Source organism: Poecilia formosa, unplaced genomic scaffold (genome assembly GCF_000485575.1).
Source record: "Poecilia formosa unplaced genomic scaffold, Poecilia_formosa-5.1.2 Scaffold322, whole genome shotgun sequence".
NCBI lineage: Eukaryota > Metazoa > Chordata > Actinopteri > Cyprinodontiformes > Poeciliidae > Poecilia > Poecilia formosa.
Genome location: NW_006800261.1, coordinates 187,420 through 202,812, shown reverse-complemented (window position 1 = coordinate 202,812; position 15,393 = coordinate 187,420). Strand labels below are relative to the sequence as shown.

General features: G+C 36.8%; 1 protein-coding gene across 1 annotated transcript in view; it reads left to right on the top strand.

The window, feature by feature from the left end:
* Window positions 1-15,393, top strand: part of afdna (afadin, adherens junction formation factor a) — a 109,203-nt gene that overhangs the window by 75,209 nt on the left and 18,601 nt on the right. The window contains exons 23-30 of the mRNA XM_016661302.1: window positions 7,999-8,064; window positions 8,139-8,212; window positions 10,829-10,947; window positions 11,809-12,009; window positions 12,426-12,517; window positions 13,421-13,618; window positions 14,015-14,147; window positions 15,173-15,391. Coding sequence (XP_016516788.1) covers window positions 7,999-8,064; window positions 8,139-8,212; window positions 10,829-10,947; window positions 11,809-12,009; window positions 12,426-12,517; window positions 13,421-13,618; window positions 14,015-14,147; window positions 15,173-15,391 — 1,102 coding nt within the window. The remainder of the gene's footprint in view (window positions 1-7,998; window positions 8,065-8,138; window positions 8,213-10,828; window positions 10,948-11,808; window positions 12,010-12,425; window positions 12,518-13,420; window positions 13,619-14,014; window positions 14,148-15,172; window positions 15,392-15,393) is intronic.

The window sequence follows — 15,393 nt, the reverse complement described above, 5'->3', positions numbered from 1 at the left end:
ACACACACACACACACACACACACACACACGCTCGTCTTCCTGTAAAGCTGCAGGTTGGACGGGTTCACAGCGCGTGTGGCGGTAGAGTGAAATGTGTGTATAGAGGTTTGTGTGGAAAAAATTACATCATAGTTTCAGGAAAATGAAGTTTCATTCTATCTTTGGAGTAAATATTGCAAATCTGCAGAAACAAATCTCTTCTGTGGTGAGATTTAACCTTTAACGCCCTTTTTCACTTGCCAAAAATGCAATTTTAAGTAACATTACAAAAAAGTAAATATTTTCCTAATGATGCATTCACTTCATATTTTATTAGTTCTTGCAAAGATGGATTAAAAAAAATCATGTTTGAAGATGACAAACATTGGACATGTTTTTTTCCAGTAAATATGTTGTAAAAATGACACCAGAAGTTAACAGTCCAAGTGATCCACACTTTGAAAATAAGTCCATAAAATTAGTTGTGAAAAATATTACAGAACTACATGAGGAATATTTGTTCCAGAATAGTTGGTAGAAAAGCAGTTATAGCTGCAGTTATGAGTGGAAAAAGTAGCTGCACACGTTTCTTATTTATGATTTTCATTCATTCTTCCATCAAATCCGTCTTTATGGTTCTCTGCAGTTTGACTAAAGTCAGGCTGGTCCATTGTTTTGGTTTTAATCTCTTTCTTTCTTCATATCAGTTTTTAAAATGTTCTTTTTAAAGTTGTTTTTTGTGGTTATGTCGGGTTTTTAATGCACTGCTGATTTTCTCGGAAATTTTTAGTTGCTACTTGGAAATTAATGAAGTTTTATTGACTCCAATTCTCTGAAAAATAACTAATAATTTCCTTCTTTGTGTTTTTGGGGGTATTGTTATAAATCCAGCCTTGTTTCATTTTCAGATTCTTATCAAAAACATCAGTTTCTTTAGTCTTGCTTCCGTTTCATAACGTTTGCTAGGAACTGAGAGCTAGCATAAACAGCTGATTGTAAAGTGATGTAAAGTAACATTGGCACTCTAAAGAGTTGCATTTTGGTCAGATCTGACCACATTGCGTTTCTTGAGAGCTTTATTGGCTTGTCCAAATAGTGTGAAAGCTGAAAAATGCTTTTTCTTCACCAGTGGAGTCTTGCGCAATGACGAAAAAACTACCTGCTAAATTCAGGTGTTTCTGTAGCTCTTTATGAATCCTCCTTGACTAGAAAACTCTTCTATTCTGGGTTTTTGCGTCGTTAGTTTAGAAATAGATCCAGACAAAAACATCCGTCTGTCCTGGAACAAAAAGATTGTGAAGGTTCCTTCAGGTAGGATTAGTCAAAGCTTGATTGCTTTTTAAATATTGACATTTGTGTTCTTTGTTAGTTTCTTTATTTAAAACTATTTTCTGAGAAAAACACGATTTGGATGATATGACAGAAAAGCTGAAAATATAAGTTTTCCGTATCTGTCGATTAAGTAAAATATTGAGCAGTTTTATATTTTAAATATCTGAAATATTGGCATTTCCACACTTTTCAGTCCACACGGTTTATTAGTTTTAAGCTGTTATGAAGCGAAACCATAAACTGCTGCTGCGCCAGTCACTCAGCAGGTTGTTGCTAGGTAACCAAAGAATGAGCTAGTTGCTAGGTAACCAAAGAATGAGCGAGTTAGTGGATTTCACCAAGCTAGCGCTGCTAGCAGTAAGAGGTTGAGCGGCTAACGTCTTTCTTCTGCCTACATCTCCCAGAATGCTGTGCATTTTTGGATCAGAGTTCAATGAATATTTTATATGTTGATTATTGAATATTCTATTAGATGTATTATGTATTGACATTGATCACGGTTCATAATGATTCAGCCCTACGTTTGCCGTTCAGTATTTTCTTTCCTTTATTTTTAAATTATTTTGTTGCTGTTTTTAAATAAATAATTTTTGTTTTTGTCTAAAATTTCATCCATTAGATGGCTAAAGTGAAGAAATAAAGAAACATGAAGCTGCAGTGAAGAAGCTGGTTCAAAGCTGCTCCAATAAGCTCACTTTTTTTTAATTATTGTGATAAACTGGGGAAAAACTTGCACATTTAAACCAGCTGCATTCCTGCAATCGCTGCAGTTTCAGCCGTTTTGGTTGAAATAAGGGACATTTCTCCTTTTGGAGATCAGTAAAAGTGAGGTTGCTCATCCGGTAGATCCTGAGCAAACAGAACAAAAACGGCTCAGCTGGACCTTATTGACGTTTTGCCCTTGAGCCCGTCAGCATCAGACGAGACGAGCGCTTCAGCAGCTTTGTAATGAGCTAACGGCTCGTGACTGAGCTGATAGCGGTGGAACTAGCTGCGGCTAAAACAAACCGCTGCCATTATGTGTGTTTATATTTGTCTGCTGTTTTCAGGAGCCCAGCTTCTGTTTTCTTGGCGTTTTGTTTTGCAGCCGTTTATATGAACGGAAAACGGAACTGCCTAAATATGTTTCTGCCTCGTGGTGAAGCTGTTTTTCCACCGCATCTTTTCTATTTGCAGCGTGGGATTTCTCTAAAACAGCTGAAACTTGTAGCCTATTATTAATAATAATATCCATAAATAACCCAGAAATCTTAAGATTCAGGATCTGCCAGTTAAACAGAAACGTTGGTTGTTGCTGCAGCTGTTTATAGTAAGACCACAGCGGCCGTATTCATCATAATGAAAGCTTGGTGATCTATTTTTACGGCTGCTGGCAAGAAATATTGAATCACCGCTCTTGGAGGATATTCACTTAAATGTTTAACAGTGTAGGAAAAGAACAAATCACCAGTTTTACACCAACTTCCCACAATGAGCTGCTCAACAGTCTGAGGGGTTTCAGCCAATCAGATCCAAGGAAAACAGGTGGTGCTACTGGATTGGCTGCTTCCTGCATTTTCTTTAAAATGTGTTTAATATGTTGAAATAATTTGGAGTTAAGTTACAGAATAATGTGCGATTAGCCGCAGATCCACTGTCATGCTTTTAAATATACAAACCCATTCAATATATAGATTAATTAGAAAAGATAAATGTTTTAACACCTTTATTTCTCTAAATCATGATGATTTTCTGATGACTTTTAATGAAAACACAAAATTTAAAATCAGAATATCACACCAGAACAATAAAAATATATATTTTAAGACGAATGTAGGCTTATCTTCAAAAGGTACTTTTAATCTGATAAATTAGACTATCTAGGACTTACTAGTTTTTAGTATAACTGCAACAAATTCAGGGTTAAGGATGAAATAATTGAATTTAAACACAATAACTCTAAACGTAACAGTAATATTTCTCAGATTGACTTTCTTGTCATATGGTTGGAAATTTCTTTTTTTTTTTTTTTACATAATTTTAGAAGAAAATGCGTCCATCTTTTTTTGCAAAAATTTAATTTTCTTTATTTTAAAACATAAAAATGCTAACAAAAAAGAAAGATGACTATATGAGTTTTATTTTGCTAGGCTGAGGACAAAATCATGAATTCCTTGATGGCTAAAATACGTCTTTACAGTTTTATTAACTTATTATTCCTTCCATTTGACTCAAACAAAATCTCTAATGTCAAAACTAGTTAATGCAAACTGAGAAAATCTAACATTTTGTTATAATTCAGTCAGTTAATTCAACTGAGAAGCAGTTTATCCATATTTACTAAAGGTTTCCTTTCTAAAAGGTTATTTTTGTTGTTTATTAAATAAATCTAAAGATAGTAATCTATCTGCAGTAATAATGTTTTTTTTACTAAACCACTGATGATCTGGAAGCAAAAATCTCAGCTGGTTTCCTCTTTAATCAGATTTGAGCTTTTATTTTGGGTGGATTTCAGCCTAGAAACTGTAAAGTTGTATTGCATCATGTCAGCCAGGCAGAGCAGCGCTGTAATCTACTGAAACGCTCTGATACCTGTGTGGGCGTCCCGCCAGCCTCTCAACGCTCCGCTGCGGATTAGCGGTTTCATGGCAGGCTGGAACGTTGCGAGCTGTAATTGTGGTGCGTTCGCAGCACTTTCTGTCCGCCGTAAATCAGGCCGACGTGACGGCGTGGGTCTGATGTCCGTGGCGGCTTTCTGTCCGAGGAGAATCTGTCATGTCAAATCTGCAGAGTCCTTAATGGCCGATGCATAATAAGAGCTGAATGTTTCCTCTTTTATGGAGCAGGGGTTCATCGGAGTACTGGAGTTTCAAACGCTTTTATTTAAATTCAAACTGAATTTTATGAATTATGAGTTGATTCTGAGTAAAATGTGAGCTGCACACATATATCTGTAACCCTCCTATTTTCGTCTCGGGTCCAGTACACTGCAAAAACACACAATCTTAAGTACTTGTCTAGTTTCTAGTACAAATGTCTTAATTCAAGTGTACTAACTTCTCAGCAAGACATAGAAGCTTGTTATAAGTAAAAAATACTAGTTCAACTGGCAGATTATTTCATTCATAGCAATGCAAAATTGTCTTGTTAAAATTAAATATGTCTGCCCCCTTTTCATGAATATTAAGGAATTATTGACTCAAAACAAGCTTCTTTATCTTGCTGATAAATAACTTGTAAGTTATTTGAAGACATTTGCAGAAGAAAATAGACTAAATTATTCAGTAAGATTTTGTGTTTTTGCAGTGCAGGTTGACTTCACTGCATTTATTCTAACCAAAGAGGAAATCAACAGTCCAGAAGCTTCTGCCCCACGGTTACCAATGGCAACAGACAAAGGGGGAGGAGCTGTCAGTTACTGGTTGCCACGGTAACCACCAACTGTCCAGAGCAGCGTAACAGGACTTAAAACACCAATAAATGTCTTTATTTGACTCAATGAAATAAATTTAAAGAATAAACACCTTTTGACAAACTTCACATCTATAATATTGTTGCATAGCCTGGTGTAATCTCTACCAATTTCCATACAGCCAAAAAATAAAAAATACGCTAAAACTTTTAGTCAATGGGTGTTTCTAGGCCTGTCACGGTAACTAATTGTGCTGGATGATAAATTGTCCCAGAAGTTGTTGTGATAAATGACATTGTTCTTTTATGACCATAAACGGGTAATATAGTGATAATGGTATAACAATGCAAGAACACATTCTTAAAAATCAATAAACTTTAAATTTTAAATATTCAAAATAAACAAAACAGAAACGACAAACGAAATAATTACAATGTTTCTGTAAACAAAATGGTCTAAAGCACCAGACTGAAGAGTTTTATTATCCAGTCTTTGGTGGAGAACAGGAAAAATTGCTAAATTATTATTTAATTATTGAGCCCGTTTTAATTTACCATGGAGTAATTGATTTATTTCTTATAATGGCAGGCCTACTGTTTTCATTGGGAAAATTTATTTTCGAAATATCAAACTGCTCATAAATATGGTCGATGGAAACGCAGCTAATGTCTAGCTGTGTTATTTTATTCTAACTAGATAACTACCGATTCCCACCAGCTGAACTGGGTCAAAGATCCTGATGAGGAACAAGTGGAAATTGACTTTACGTTTTAGTTTTTAAAGCCTTTTTGTCGCCAACTTGCAAAAATGTTGATTTTCACTCGTTCAGCTTCATAGGAAAACATCCGCAGCTGCAGATTTATTCCCTGCTGAAGTTCTTTTAATCTTCTCTCACTAATGAACTTCATTTTAGGCAAAGCCCTTAAATCTCTTTATAATAGCTGCCACATAAAGTAAACATGACTTGATTTGTGAGGATCTCCTCTGTTTCCTCTAACTTTCTGAAACCTCTCTGACATTCGGAGGGAATTCCCTGAATTGTCTCTGGAAGCTGTTTTGGCCCCAAGCATGAAGCCGTGGCTCCGTCTGAGACAGAGGCTGCAGTATTCAAACAGTCCCTAACAGGAAGTTCACTCCTTTCACGACAAAAACATGAAAAACACAGACAGCAGTCATTATGGCTGGCCTTCTTACCCAACATTTAAACAAGAATTTCTTCATAAGTGCTTCATTTTTAACAGATAAGTCTGTAAATCGTGTTTAGATTGTTGCAGAACTGCATTTATTTTAGTGGAGCAAACCTTCACACAAACTGCAGCGAGAAAAGCTGTAAGTAATCAAAATGTTTCTGAAGTCGGCCACCGTCTCATTCTGCTTCATAAAATCCTAAAAACCCTGCGTTTATTGGAGCTGAATGCCAGAAATGCTCCTCGGGCATTTCTCTGGAATATTTCTGGTTTCTGTTTGCGCCGTTGCAGATTCCAAGGATAAACATGTCGAGAAGCGGATAAAAAGCGTGTGAGCCATCTAATAATATCCCTCCACAGTAAACCTTCTGGAAATCAAACTCTGTCTCTGGTTACTGACACTGACGGTGCGGCTTGATTCGCAAAGAAACTATTTCAGTTTGAGCAGATGTTATCAAATCTCTGTGGATGTTTACATTCAATCTTATCTGTCATAAAGAAACTTTTAGGTTCTTATTGTTCTGCACTTGTTGTGCATTTGGGGCCCAAACATCCAGCCGAAGTCATTTAAAATTTTCTTGAGCAACAGAAGGAACGAGGAGTGATTTACAGCACCAGAGGAATCAGACACTTTGTGGTAACGTTGTGCAAGATAATGGAGAACAACCTGCTCTCCGCTGTCGCTAAGCAACGCATAAACAAGATTACAATGCAGCTTTAACTAATTGTTTTTGTTTCTTTGCAAGTCAAACTTTTCTTATTTATGCAAAACCCAGATATCCAGTACTGAGATCGCACTGTCCTTCACAGTGCGATATTTTTGGCTAGAATTAGCCAGGTTTGTTTGCTTGTTGCATCAAAATTGTGCATTTCCTTTCTGATTAAAGGATTTGGGGGATGTTTGTGTTTTTGGACATTTTTAACGGTCATTTGACAGTTTTTTGCAGAGTAAAATGTTTACATTGCACAGTGACGTCTCTCATTTGGTGAGGAATTGCTTCGTTGATTTGTTGCTCACAGACACCAACAAAACCAAATCATCTGCACGAGTAAATCTTCAGACCCTGAGGTTTCAAACACAGACACCAGAGGAGTCCAAGCTCAGATTCATCTCAGGAATGCAGAACTGGATAACCTGTAAAAGCAATCCGTGTTTCCAAAACACTGAGCTTTTCCTATATCACAAGGCAAATCTGGAATGAACGATTACATTTCCCTCCCAACAGCGTTGCTGAAATGATTAATCAGATTAATCGACTGTTGAAATAATTAACTAATTTAGTAGTCAATTAATCGCTAACTGGAGTATATAGACTACAAAAAACCAAAACAGAGCAGTAATTAAACCAAACTGTACAAAATATTTCATCTTCAATATTTAAATATTGAAGATGAAAAACCTTCTTTCTGTAAACCTTTTCTACCCAGAACCAAAGTATTAGCTTTAGCTTCTTTGTTCAAAAATCTGTCAAAAAGAAAGCAGCTTTTGCCATCAGTTAACAGTTTAATCCCAGAAATGGTAAACAAATCAGGCGTACACTGTTAAGTCAAACAGAAAGATCTGAGTTTTTCATGTTGCTAGAAGTATTTTTTTAATTGCTGATAAATTATTTGCTGCAAATGATCAATAGTTCATAAAGAAATGCTGTTTTTGAATTTTAGGGATTCAAATGTTTAAAAAAAATTTTGTTTATTTGCATTTCCAACAATGTATAAAAGAAGGTTATGTGGCTAAATGAAAAATCTATTTTTTTTAAATCCGATTAATCGTCAAAATATTCAGTTAATTAAATAACCGTGAGCTGCAGCCTTTTCTCCTACACTTTAAATCATGGAAAGGTTTGTTGTCACTCAGCTGATGGATTATGTGAATGATCTGTAAACTTCAGAAGCGGTTTAATCCGGCTCCAAGCCGTTCATGAACCACGTTTTGTTAGCAGCAGACTTTGGTGGCGATGTTGGATCTGACCGCTGTGTTTCATTTCAGCATTGTGATATTTATATCATCTTTTTGTTTTAATTAGTTCTCCGTGTTGTTTTAAACTTTGTGAACGCAGATTGCGCACATCGATGTTCATTTCTGTCGGTTTTCCTCTCCGTCTCTGCAGGGTGCCGGACAGGAGAAACTCGGCATTTACATCAAGTCTGTGGTGAAAGGCGGAGCGGCCGACAAGGTGAGTTTTTGCAAAATGTTAAAAAAAATAGACGTTTGGAAATCTTGCAGTGTCTTACTATGGGATGTTTGCAGGACGGCCGTCTGGCAGCAGGTGACCAGTTGCTGAGCGTTGATGGACGCAGTCTGGTTGGTCTGTCGCAGGAGAGGTAAGAACAGGAAATGATTAGCATGGAAATTGCATAACATTACATCAGGAGTCTGCACCTTTAATATCATAAGAGCTAAAAACTCAAACTGGTTTAGAGTTGCTAATGTTGCCTGACTGTTACAAAAACACAGCTTATAATTATTGACAAATATCTAATACAGGAATTTAATTGTCATTTTTCCAACAATAACCATTTTATTTTCACTTCTGAAGTTTTGAAATGTAGAAAAACCTTTTACAGAAGATGGATAAATTTGTGGAAAATTATGAAAGAATTTTCCATCTAAGAAAAATAGATTTAAAAACATTTTGCTCATAGTTTTAAAGTCAGACTGTCGTGGATATTTAATTTAATTATTCCACTTAAAAAGGAAAAACAATTCTTATATCTATATTTAAAAATGTTAGCCAATTTTTAATAATTGTTTTAAGCCAAATCAATTATTATTTGATCATTTTATACAGGAAATTATAATTTTTCCAGTTTTATTTTTATATTCAAGTCTTGAACGAATAACAAACTTTTACAAAAAGAAGATGGATACATTTTCTTTCTTTGGGAATGAAAATTATTTCATGAAAAAAGACAAAATATTATTGTAGTTAAAAATATTACGTAGTTCTTTAAATAAAAATTTATATTTTTTTATTTACCCAAAATTATAATGAGCGGTTGTGGAGGGTCCAAAGAGTCAAAATGGGTCCAGAAGTGTAGAAAAGGGCGCGTTCCTGCTTAGATAGTACAAATAAAGCAACAGGATTGTTGTTTGGTGTCGTTATGCCGACCCAGCGTTGAGCCGGATTACAAATAATATATTTAATTGCATTTGCGTGCAGCACGAGGCTGGAACTGGAACATTTTTCTGTAATTCCCTGAACGCCTTTCTTCCTTCACTTCAAACAAGTTTAAACAGATTGTTACAAAATGTTTGGAACCGCTCAAAACTTTTCCAAATTGTTCCTTTGGAGCTGGTTCCCTGCTAAACCGAAACGATCTGTTTCATTCCCAAAACGTGGATCCAAAACAAGTGCATCATCTGTTTACAGGGTTTGGAAACATGAATGTGGTGAAGAAAATTACACATGTGGATCCAGACTGAACTCAAATTACAGCAGAGGGACAAATCTGTAATCTCTGGCTCCTCTGGTCGATGATGAAGGTGTTAATTTGGTCCTCAGGCCCCACCTTCTAGGAAACGTGTCTTTATTTTAGTCTGTTGTTTAACTCTGAGCTAACAATTATTCTAGTAACTGATTATTCTGACGATTAATCGATTAATTTGATTTAAAAAATGCTATATTCTGTTGCTTTTTCATTTAACTGCATAAGCCTTTTTATACAGTATTAGAAATATACTAAAAATACAACAAAAAAAGTAATTAAATTCATTTTTAAAATAAAATAAACATTTAATTCCCTAAGATCCATTAAAAAGCATTCCTTTACTGACGCTTGATCATTTATTGCAAACGATGCATCTGCACCTAGAAAAACTCATGAACATGTGCAAAGCTCATCTTTTTCTGCTTGACTAGTCGGTTGATTACTTTTTAACTTATTAATAACTGGACAGCATAAAGTGCATAACAGCAGATTTTTGTAAACAGGAGAAGCTAAAACTGACCCTGAAGGAGTCCTGGTAGAACATATTTAAAAAAGAAGAATGTTTTCCATCTTGAATAAAAAATGTATGTGTTTTTTGCTCAGTTTTGGTTTAATTACTGCTCTGAATATGTTGCTCTTTCAACAAATGACTGTTTTTTAATCCAGTTAAATGATTAATCAATTGCTAAATTTGTTGATTAATCACGATTAATCTGATTAATCGTTTCAGCTCTACTGTAAATGTTAAAGCTTCATGATTCAAATTGTCAGATTAATAACTTATGCAACAATAAAGTCAAAATAATGCGAGAATAAAGCGTTAATGTTACCAGAATAAAGTCAGAATATTAGGAGAATTAAGTAATATTATTTTTAAAGAGGAACAATATTGGAATTTATTGTGATGACAAATCAAAATTGTTTTAAGTTTATCACGATAAATGATAAACAATACAATAAATACCCATTCCTATTCTAACATTAAGTCCTGTTTTCACTGGCATCATAATTAACATAAAGGCTTGAGAATATTGGTCTGAATGTAAATATGTAATTTATTAAATGGTTCTGTTTATCTAATGAAATAAAGACGTGATTCTTGATTCTTCTAGCTTGTAAAAACCATCTGGAGCTTAAATTCACTAAAACCGCTCATGTTTTTCAGTGCAGCTTCTCTATCAGGATGTCACTGACAGCCAAACTACCAACTGTCTGTTTACATAAAATTAGATTTAGTGCAAAAATGAATGTCAGCAAAGCGGAAAGATTCAAGTGGAGTCATGAGACGGTTGGATCAAAGACGGAGCCGCTTAATGAAGCTCGTTACCGCAGATGTAAACCCTGGCTGTCTGTTGCGTCACTTTAAACGGCCACATCACGGGGAAAGTTTCCTTGAAGTTGGGAGATTGATGGTCTTGTGTGTGTGTGTGTTTGTGTGTTTGTGTGTGTGTGTGTGTGTGTGCGCGCGTGTGTGTGTGTGTGTGTGCGCGCGCGTGTGTGTGTTTTCAGGGCTGCAGAGCTGATGACGCGGACGGGCTCTGTGGTGACTCTGGAGGTGGCCAAGCAGGGAGCCATCTACCACGGCCTGGCGACGCTCCTCAACCAGCCCAGCCCCCTGATGCAGAGAGGTACCGTTATTCACGCCTTCTTGACTTCCGTTGCAGTTTTAATCGTTTCTATCGCAAAATAAGGAGAAATTAATCCAAAACAGGGTTTAGGTTTTGAATGTAGTTCACTTTTTGCTGGAAAAGTTTGAAAATTTACCTTAAAAATGCTTAAATTTTACTGTGGGGAAAATATAAAAAAAATAATATTTTAAAATTTTAATTGTCAATTGTTCATAAAAATCCATTTAAATGTTGATACCAACCAAAGAGACGGGCGGATGTCCACACAGGGTGTCTTTGTTGTGCAGCACAGTTGGGCCGTGTGTGTCCATGAAAAGCTACACACACACACACACACACACACACACACACACACACACGGTGTAGTGGAGGTTAAAGGGTTGTCTGGCTCTCTGTTGCTCTTTGTCTGCTGGAATTTGACCCGAGATTCATTAAGGAAATCTTCTTTTCTCCCAAACACACAGCAAAATGAAACAGAGTGGCTGGTCTCAAAGATCTTCTATTCTACATTCAATAGTACTGAAAGTTCAAACATGAGTAATTCTCTCTTTTCCCAGCTGGACGTCACTTTGTGTTCTCTTGTAGCACACAAAGGGAGACGCATCTTTAACCGTTCAGTTTTGCTGAGTCACTCTGGGGTCAAAGGTCAAACTCCAGGCCTTGAGAGCCGGTGCTTCTGACATTTTAACTGTTTTATGCTTAAATCATTCCAGAGTTTCACCCCAAGTACTTATATATAAAAACTTTGTGTTCTGAATTTAAAATGTCTAAATTATAATTATTTTTTAAGAAGAGTTTTTGAATGAATTATTTTTGGCTCCTGAATGTTTGTTCTGATCGTCGTCGTTTCCCGTCTCCCAGCGTCGGACCGCGGCCGCGATAAGAATGGGAAGATGCGTCCGAAGAGCGAGGGCTTCGAACTCTACAACAACGCCGTGCAGAACGGCGATCCGGAGAGTCCGCAGCCCGGTTGGGACTCGTACGCAGAACCAAAGAAGATGAGCGGAGAGGACCGGCTTCTGAAGAACAGGGCCGACCACCGATCCAGTCCCAACGTAGCCAGTAAGTCCTGCTTTTAATCACCTTTATCACTCATTATCACCTCACTTATCTCCTCATTTCTGTATTTCACAGTTCATACAGGTGCTTCAAATCCTTTGGAAAGTCCTTGATTTCTGATATTCAAACTGCACAGTTTTAGAATAAAGATCAATCAAATGTTTGTTTACTTTTATTGAAAAGTGTAAAAACCCTTTTCATTGTGATCCAGATCTGTTCTGCAGGTTTGTAGGATGGAAAACATTTTTAGGCTGGAACTGTGTTACCAACCTCTGCTGGTGTTTTTCTTCAGCTGCTCCACCCGGACACAGAAACAAACTAGCGGAATATTTTGGCAGCGAATGTTTTGGAAATGTTTGCATTTGGAAAAACAAACGGTGAACAGTTTGTTTTGACATCGTTTTGTTTCCCTCCATCAGATCAGGGCCAGAGTCCTGCGACCAAGTCGGTTTATCCTGGAGGACCGGGAACCAAGATCACCTCCGTTTCCACCGGGAACCTGTGTGCAGATGTAAGTGCAGAGATGCCCCGCACCACCAGGGGAGCCCAAGAGCAAAAAGATGCATTTAATTTTTGAATTATTATACATATTAAACTACTTCTGTATTGTTTTAAATAGTTGGCACACTTGTAATAACTTGTAACTTTATTGTAAATTAAATGTTTGTCTGTTTCTACATATCAAAATGCAAATGTTTATATTTTAATTTGCATCTTCCATAAGGGTAAAACGTACAATGGTGCAGTATAAGCTCACTTACATTACTTACTTGTGTTTTGTATGCTAGGTGCAAAAACACAAAATCTTTTTTGCTCTAATTCTGCAAATATTTTAGTAACCTTGAAATAAGACAAATCTAGCTTACAAGTAACTAAGACTTATTACAGTCAGTAATTCTTAAATAATGATTTTAAAAAAGTACTTGTTTCATATGTATATTATTTCATTATAACAGAATATTTTTCTCATGTTATAAGTGAAATAATCAGGCATTGGAACGGGATTGGATCTAGTACTTTTTCATCAATATTAAGGAATTTGTTAATTTTGTCTTAAGTAGTAGAAACTAGACCAATAACACTTGGTAAGATTTTGTATGTTTTTGTATGTTACACACTTAGAGCAGCCTAGGAACTATGAAGCATCTGTCGGTAAGGGGGGCTCATATTAAAATCTGCTTAGGGACCAGCCCTGCAGCATTCAAACCTGTCGCAGCTTAATGAGGAATGTGGCACTGACGAGTAAAATTTCACACACGTTGGACAAAAATGTGGTTCCAGTCTCAACTTAGGGAAGTTTTCTGTATGTTTTGCTGAATTTTCTTGTTTTTTTGTAAGTTTTCTGGGTGTTTAGCTGAATCTTGTTGGTTTTTGTACGTTTTCTGGGTGTTTAGCTGTCCCTCTTTCCCCTCAGGATGAGCCGTCCCCGCCCCGGCCGGAGGCCTACCCCATCCCCACCCAGACCTACCCCAGGGAGTACTTCACCATCCCGGCCTCCAAGAGCCAGGACCGGGTGGTGGGTCCGGGGCAGGGACCCCCGCAGCACTGGCAGGGCATGGAGGACAGAGAGCGCCTCCCTGTGGTCGACAACATCCACAGCAACAGCATGCAGGTATGGCACAGCTTTCTTGTTTCTCTGAAGCTTTTTTTTGCTCCTCATTTCTTTTTTTATGTTTTTTAAAAGTTAATTAAATTTTTCTGTGTCTGATATGAGTGAGGTTTCTGAAACTTTAAGGGCTGATCCAAGGTTCAAATAAAAACAAATCTTCTTCCATAAAGAGCAGAACTTATATGCCAATAAAAGCTGGAAAATATTAATAAAAGATGGAAAAAAAGTTACTGGTTTTGTTCACCATTCAAAACTTCCATCCTTCAAAGTCCTGAATGACTGAATTGTCCATTAATTTACTGTCATTTTATTTAGCTTGTCCTCCCATCTTTCCTCTCTAGATGTAAATGATTTTCTTGTTTTCTGATGTCTTTTTTTTTAACGTTTTTATCTCTGCAGAGGATTAATCACTCCCAGGAAGATCTGTACCCTCCGGTGGGAATGATGAGGCCGGATGAGCGGATGCAGCCGCTCTACCCGCAGGACTACCAGCACCGGGATCTGGACTACCAGCACCGAGGTCTGCCAGGAGGTAGGAGAGCGAAACCTGAGCCATGGACACTCCTGATGGCACAAAAACAGCAAAAGAAAATGAAGTAAAAATATTTCACTGCTCATAATCATTCACAAAACAACCACAGGATGAAATAACCTCAGATCTATAAAATCTACTTATTTTACTATTGAGTAAATAGAGAAACATGTGAATATCGTAAAACATGTTCACTTTATTCCTATTTTGTGAAGGAAAATTATTTTGCCAAAGCAGTTTGCTTCTCTGTAGATGGAGGACACTTTTAATTTAGTTCACCTTTATTGTTTTAAATATGAAATTAAAACTCAGATTGAGAGGTGGAAGTCAAGATTAAGTATCAAACTGCCCTTAATAAATCATTTTTACTGCAGAAATCGTTCAGGGCATTTGGAAATATGTTAACTATAATAGTTATAGGGATGCAGCTAATTATTATTTTAGTAATCAATTATTCAGACGATTAATCGTATAAAAATTTAAACCTTCTGCATATTTTTTATTGAACCACTTGATCCAATTTTAAACAATATTTATTAGAAATACATAAAAATGCAAATAAACAATCTACTTCCTTTTTAAATTAAGAAAATAAAAATTGTAATGCCTAAAATGAAATAACACTGCACTTTTTAGGGAATGATTGATCATTTGCAGGAAAAAATGCATTTGCAGCTACAATGCTTCCAACCATTACGTTTTAATTTAACTTAATTATATAATTTGTTTTAGTTTTTGCTAAATCACTGCTCTGACTGTTCTTTTTCTGCAAAATGCCGCTATTGAAGTCCGGTTAATGATTAACTTTTTACTAAAATATTTGACGATTAATCCAGTTAACGATTAATCAATTCCCAGGTTAGTTGAGGATTATGTCAATAATTGATTAATCACAATTAACCCGATTAATCGTTTCAGCTTACCATGTCTCACCACCTCTGATCTTGGTGACTTGTGGACATGAAGGTCAGTGAAGGTCCATCTAGTATAAACACTTTAAATAATGTTTTATTGTTTGTCTCCAGGTGTGGGAGCCCCGCTGGACCACTGGACGCCGCAGCCGCAGGTTTCCTCTTCGCTGGAGTCCTCGACGTCCAGCCAGGAGCAGCTCAACTTCTCTGCTTCCTCCACGTCCTCAAACAAGGGCCAGAACCAGAAGACCGGGCCGGGCCGGTGGAAGACGCCCAACACGCCTCACATCGTGCCGCCGCACTCGGTCCAGCCGCCGTCCCGCTCCGACCTGCCG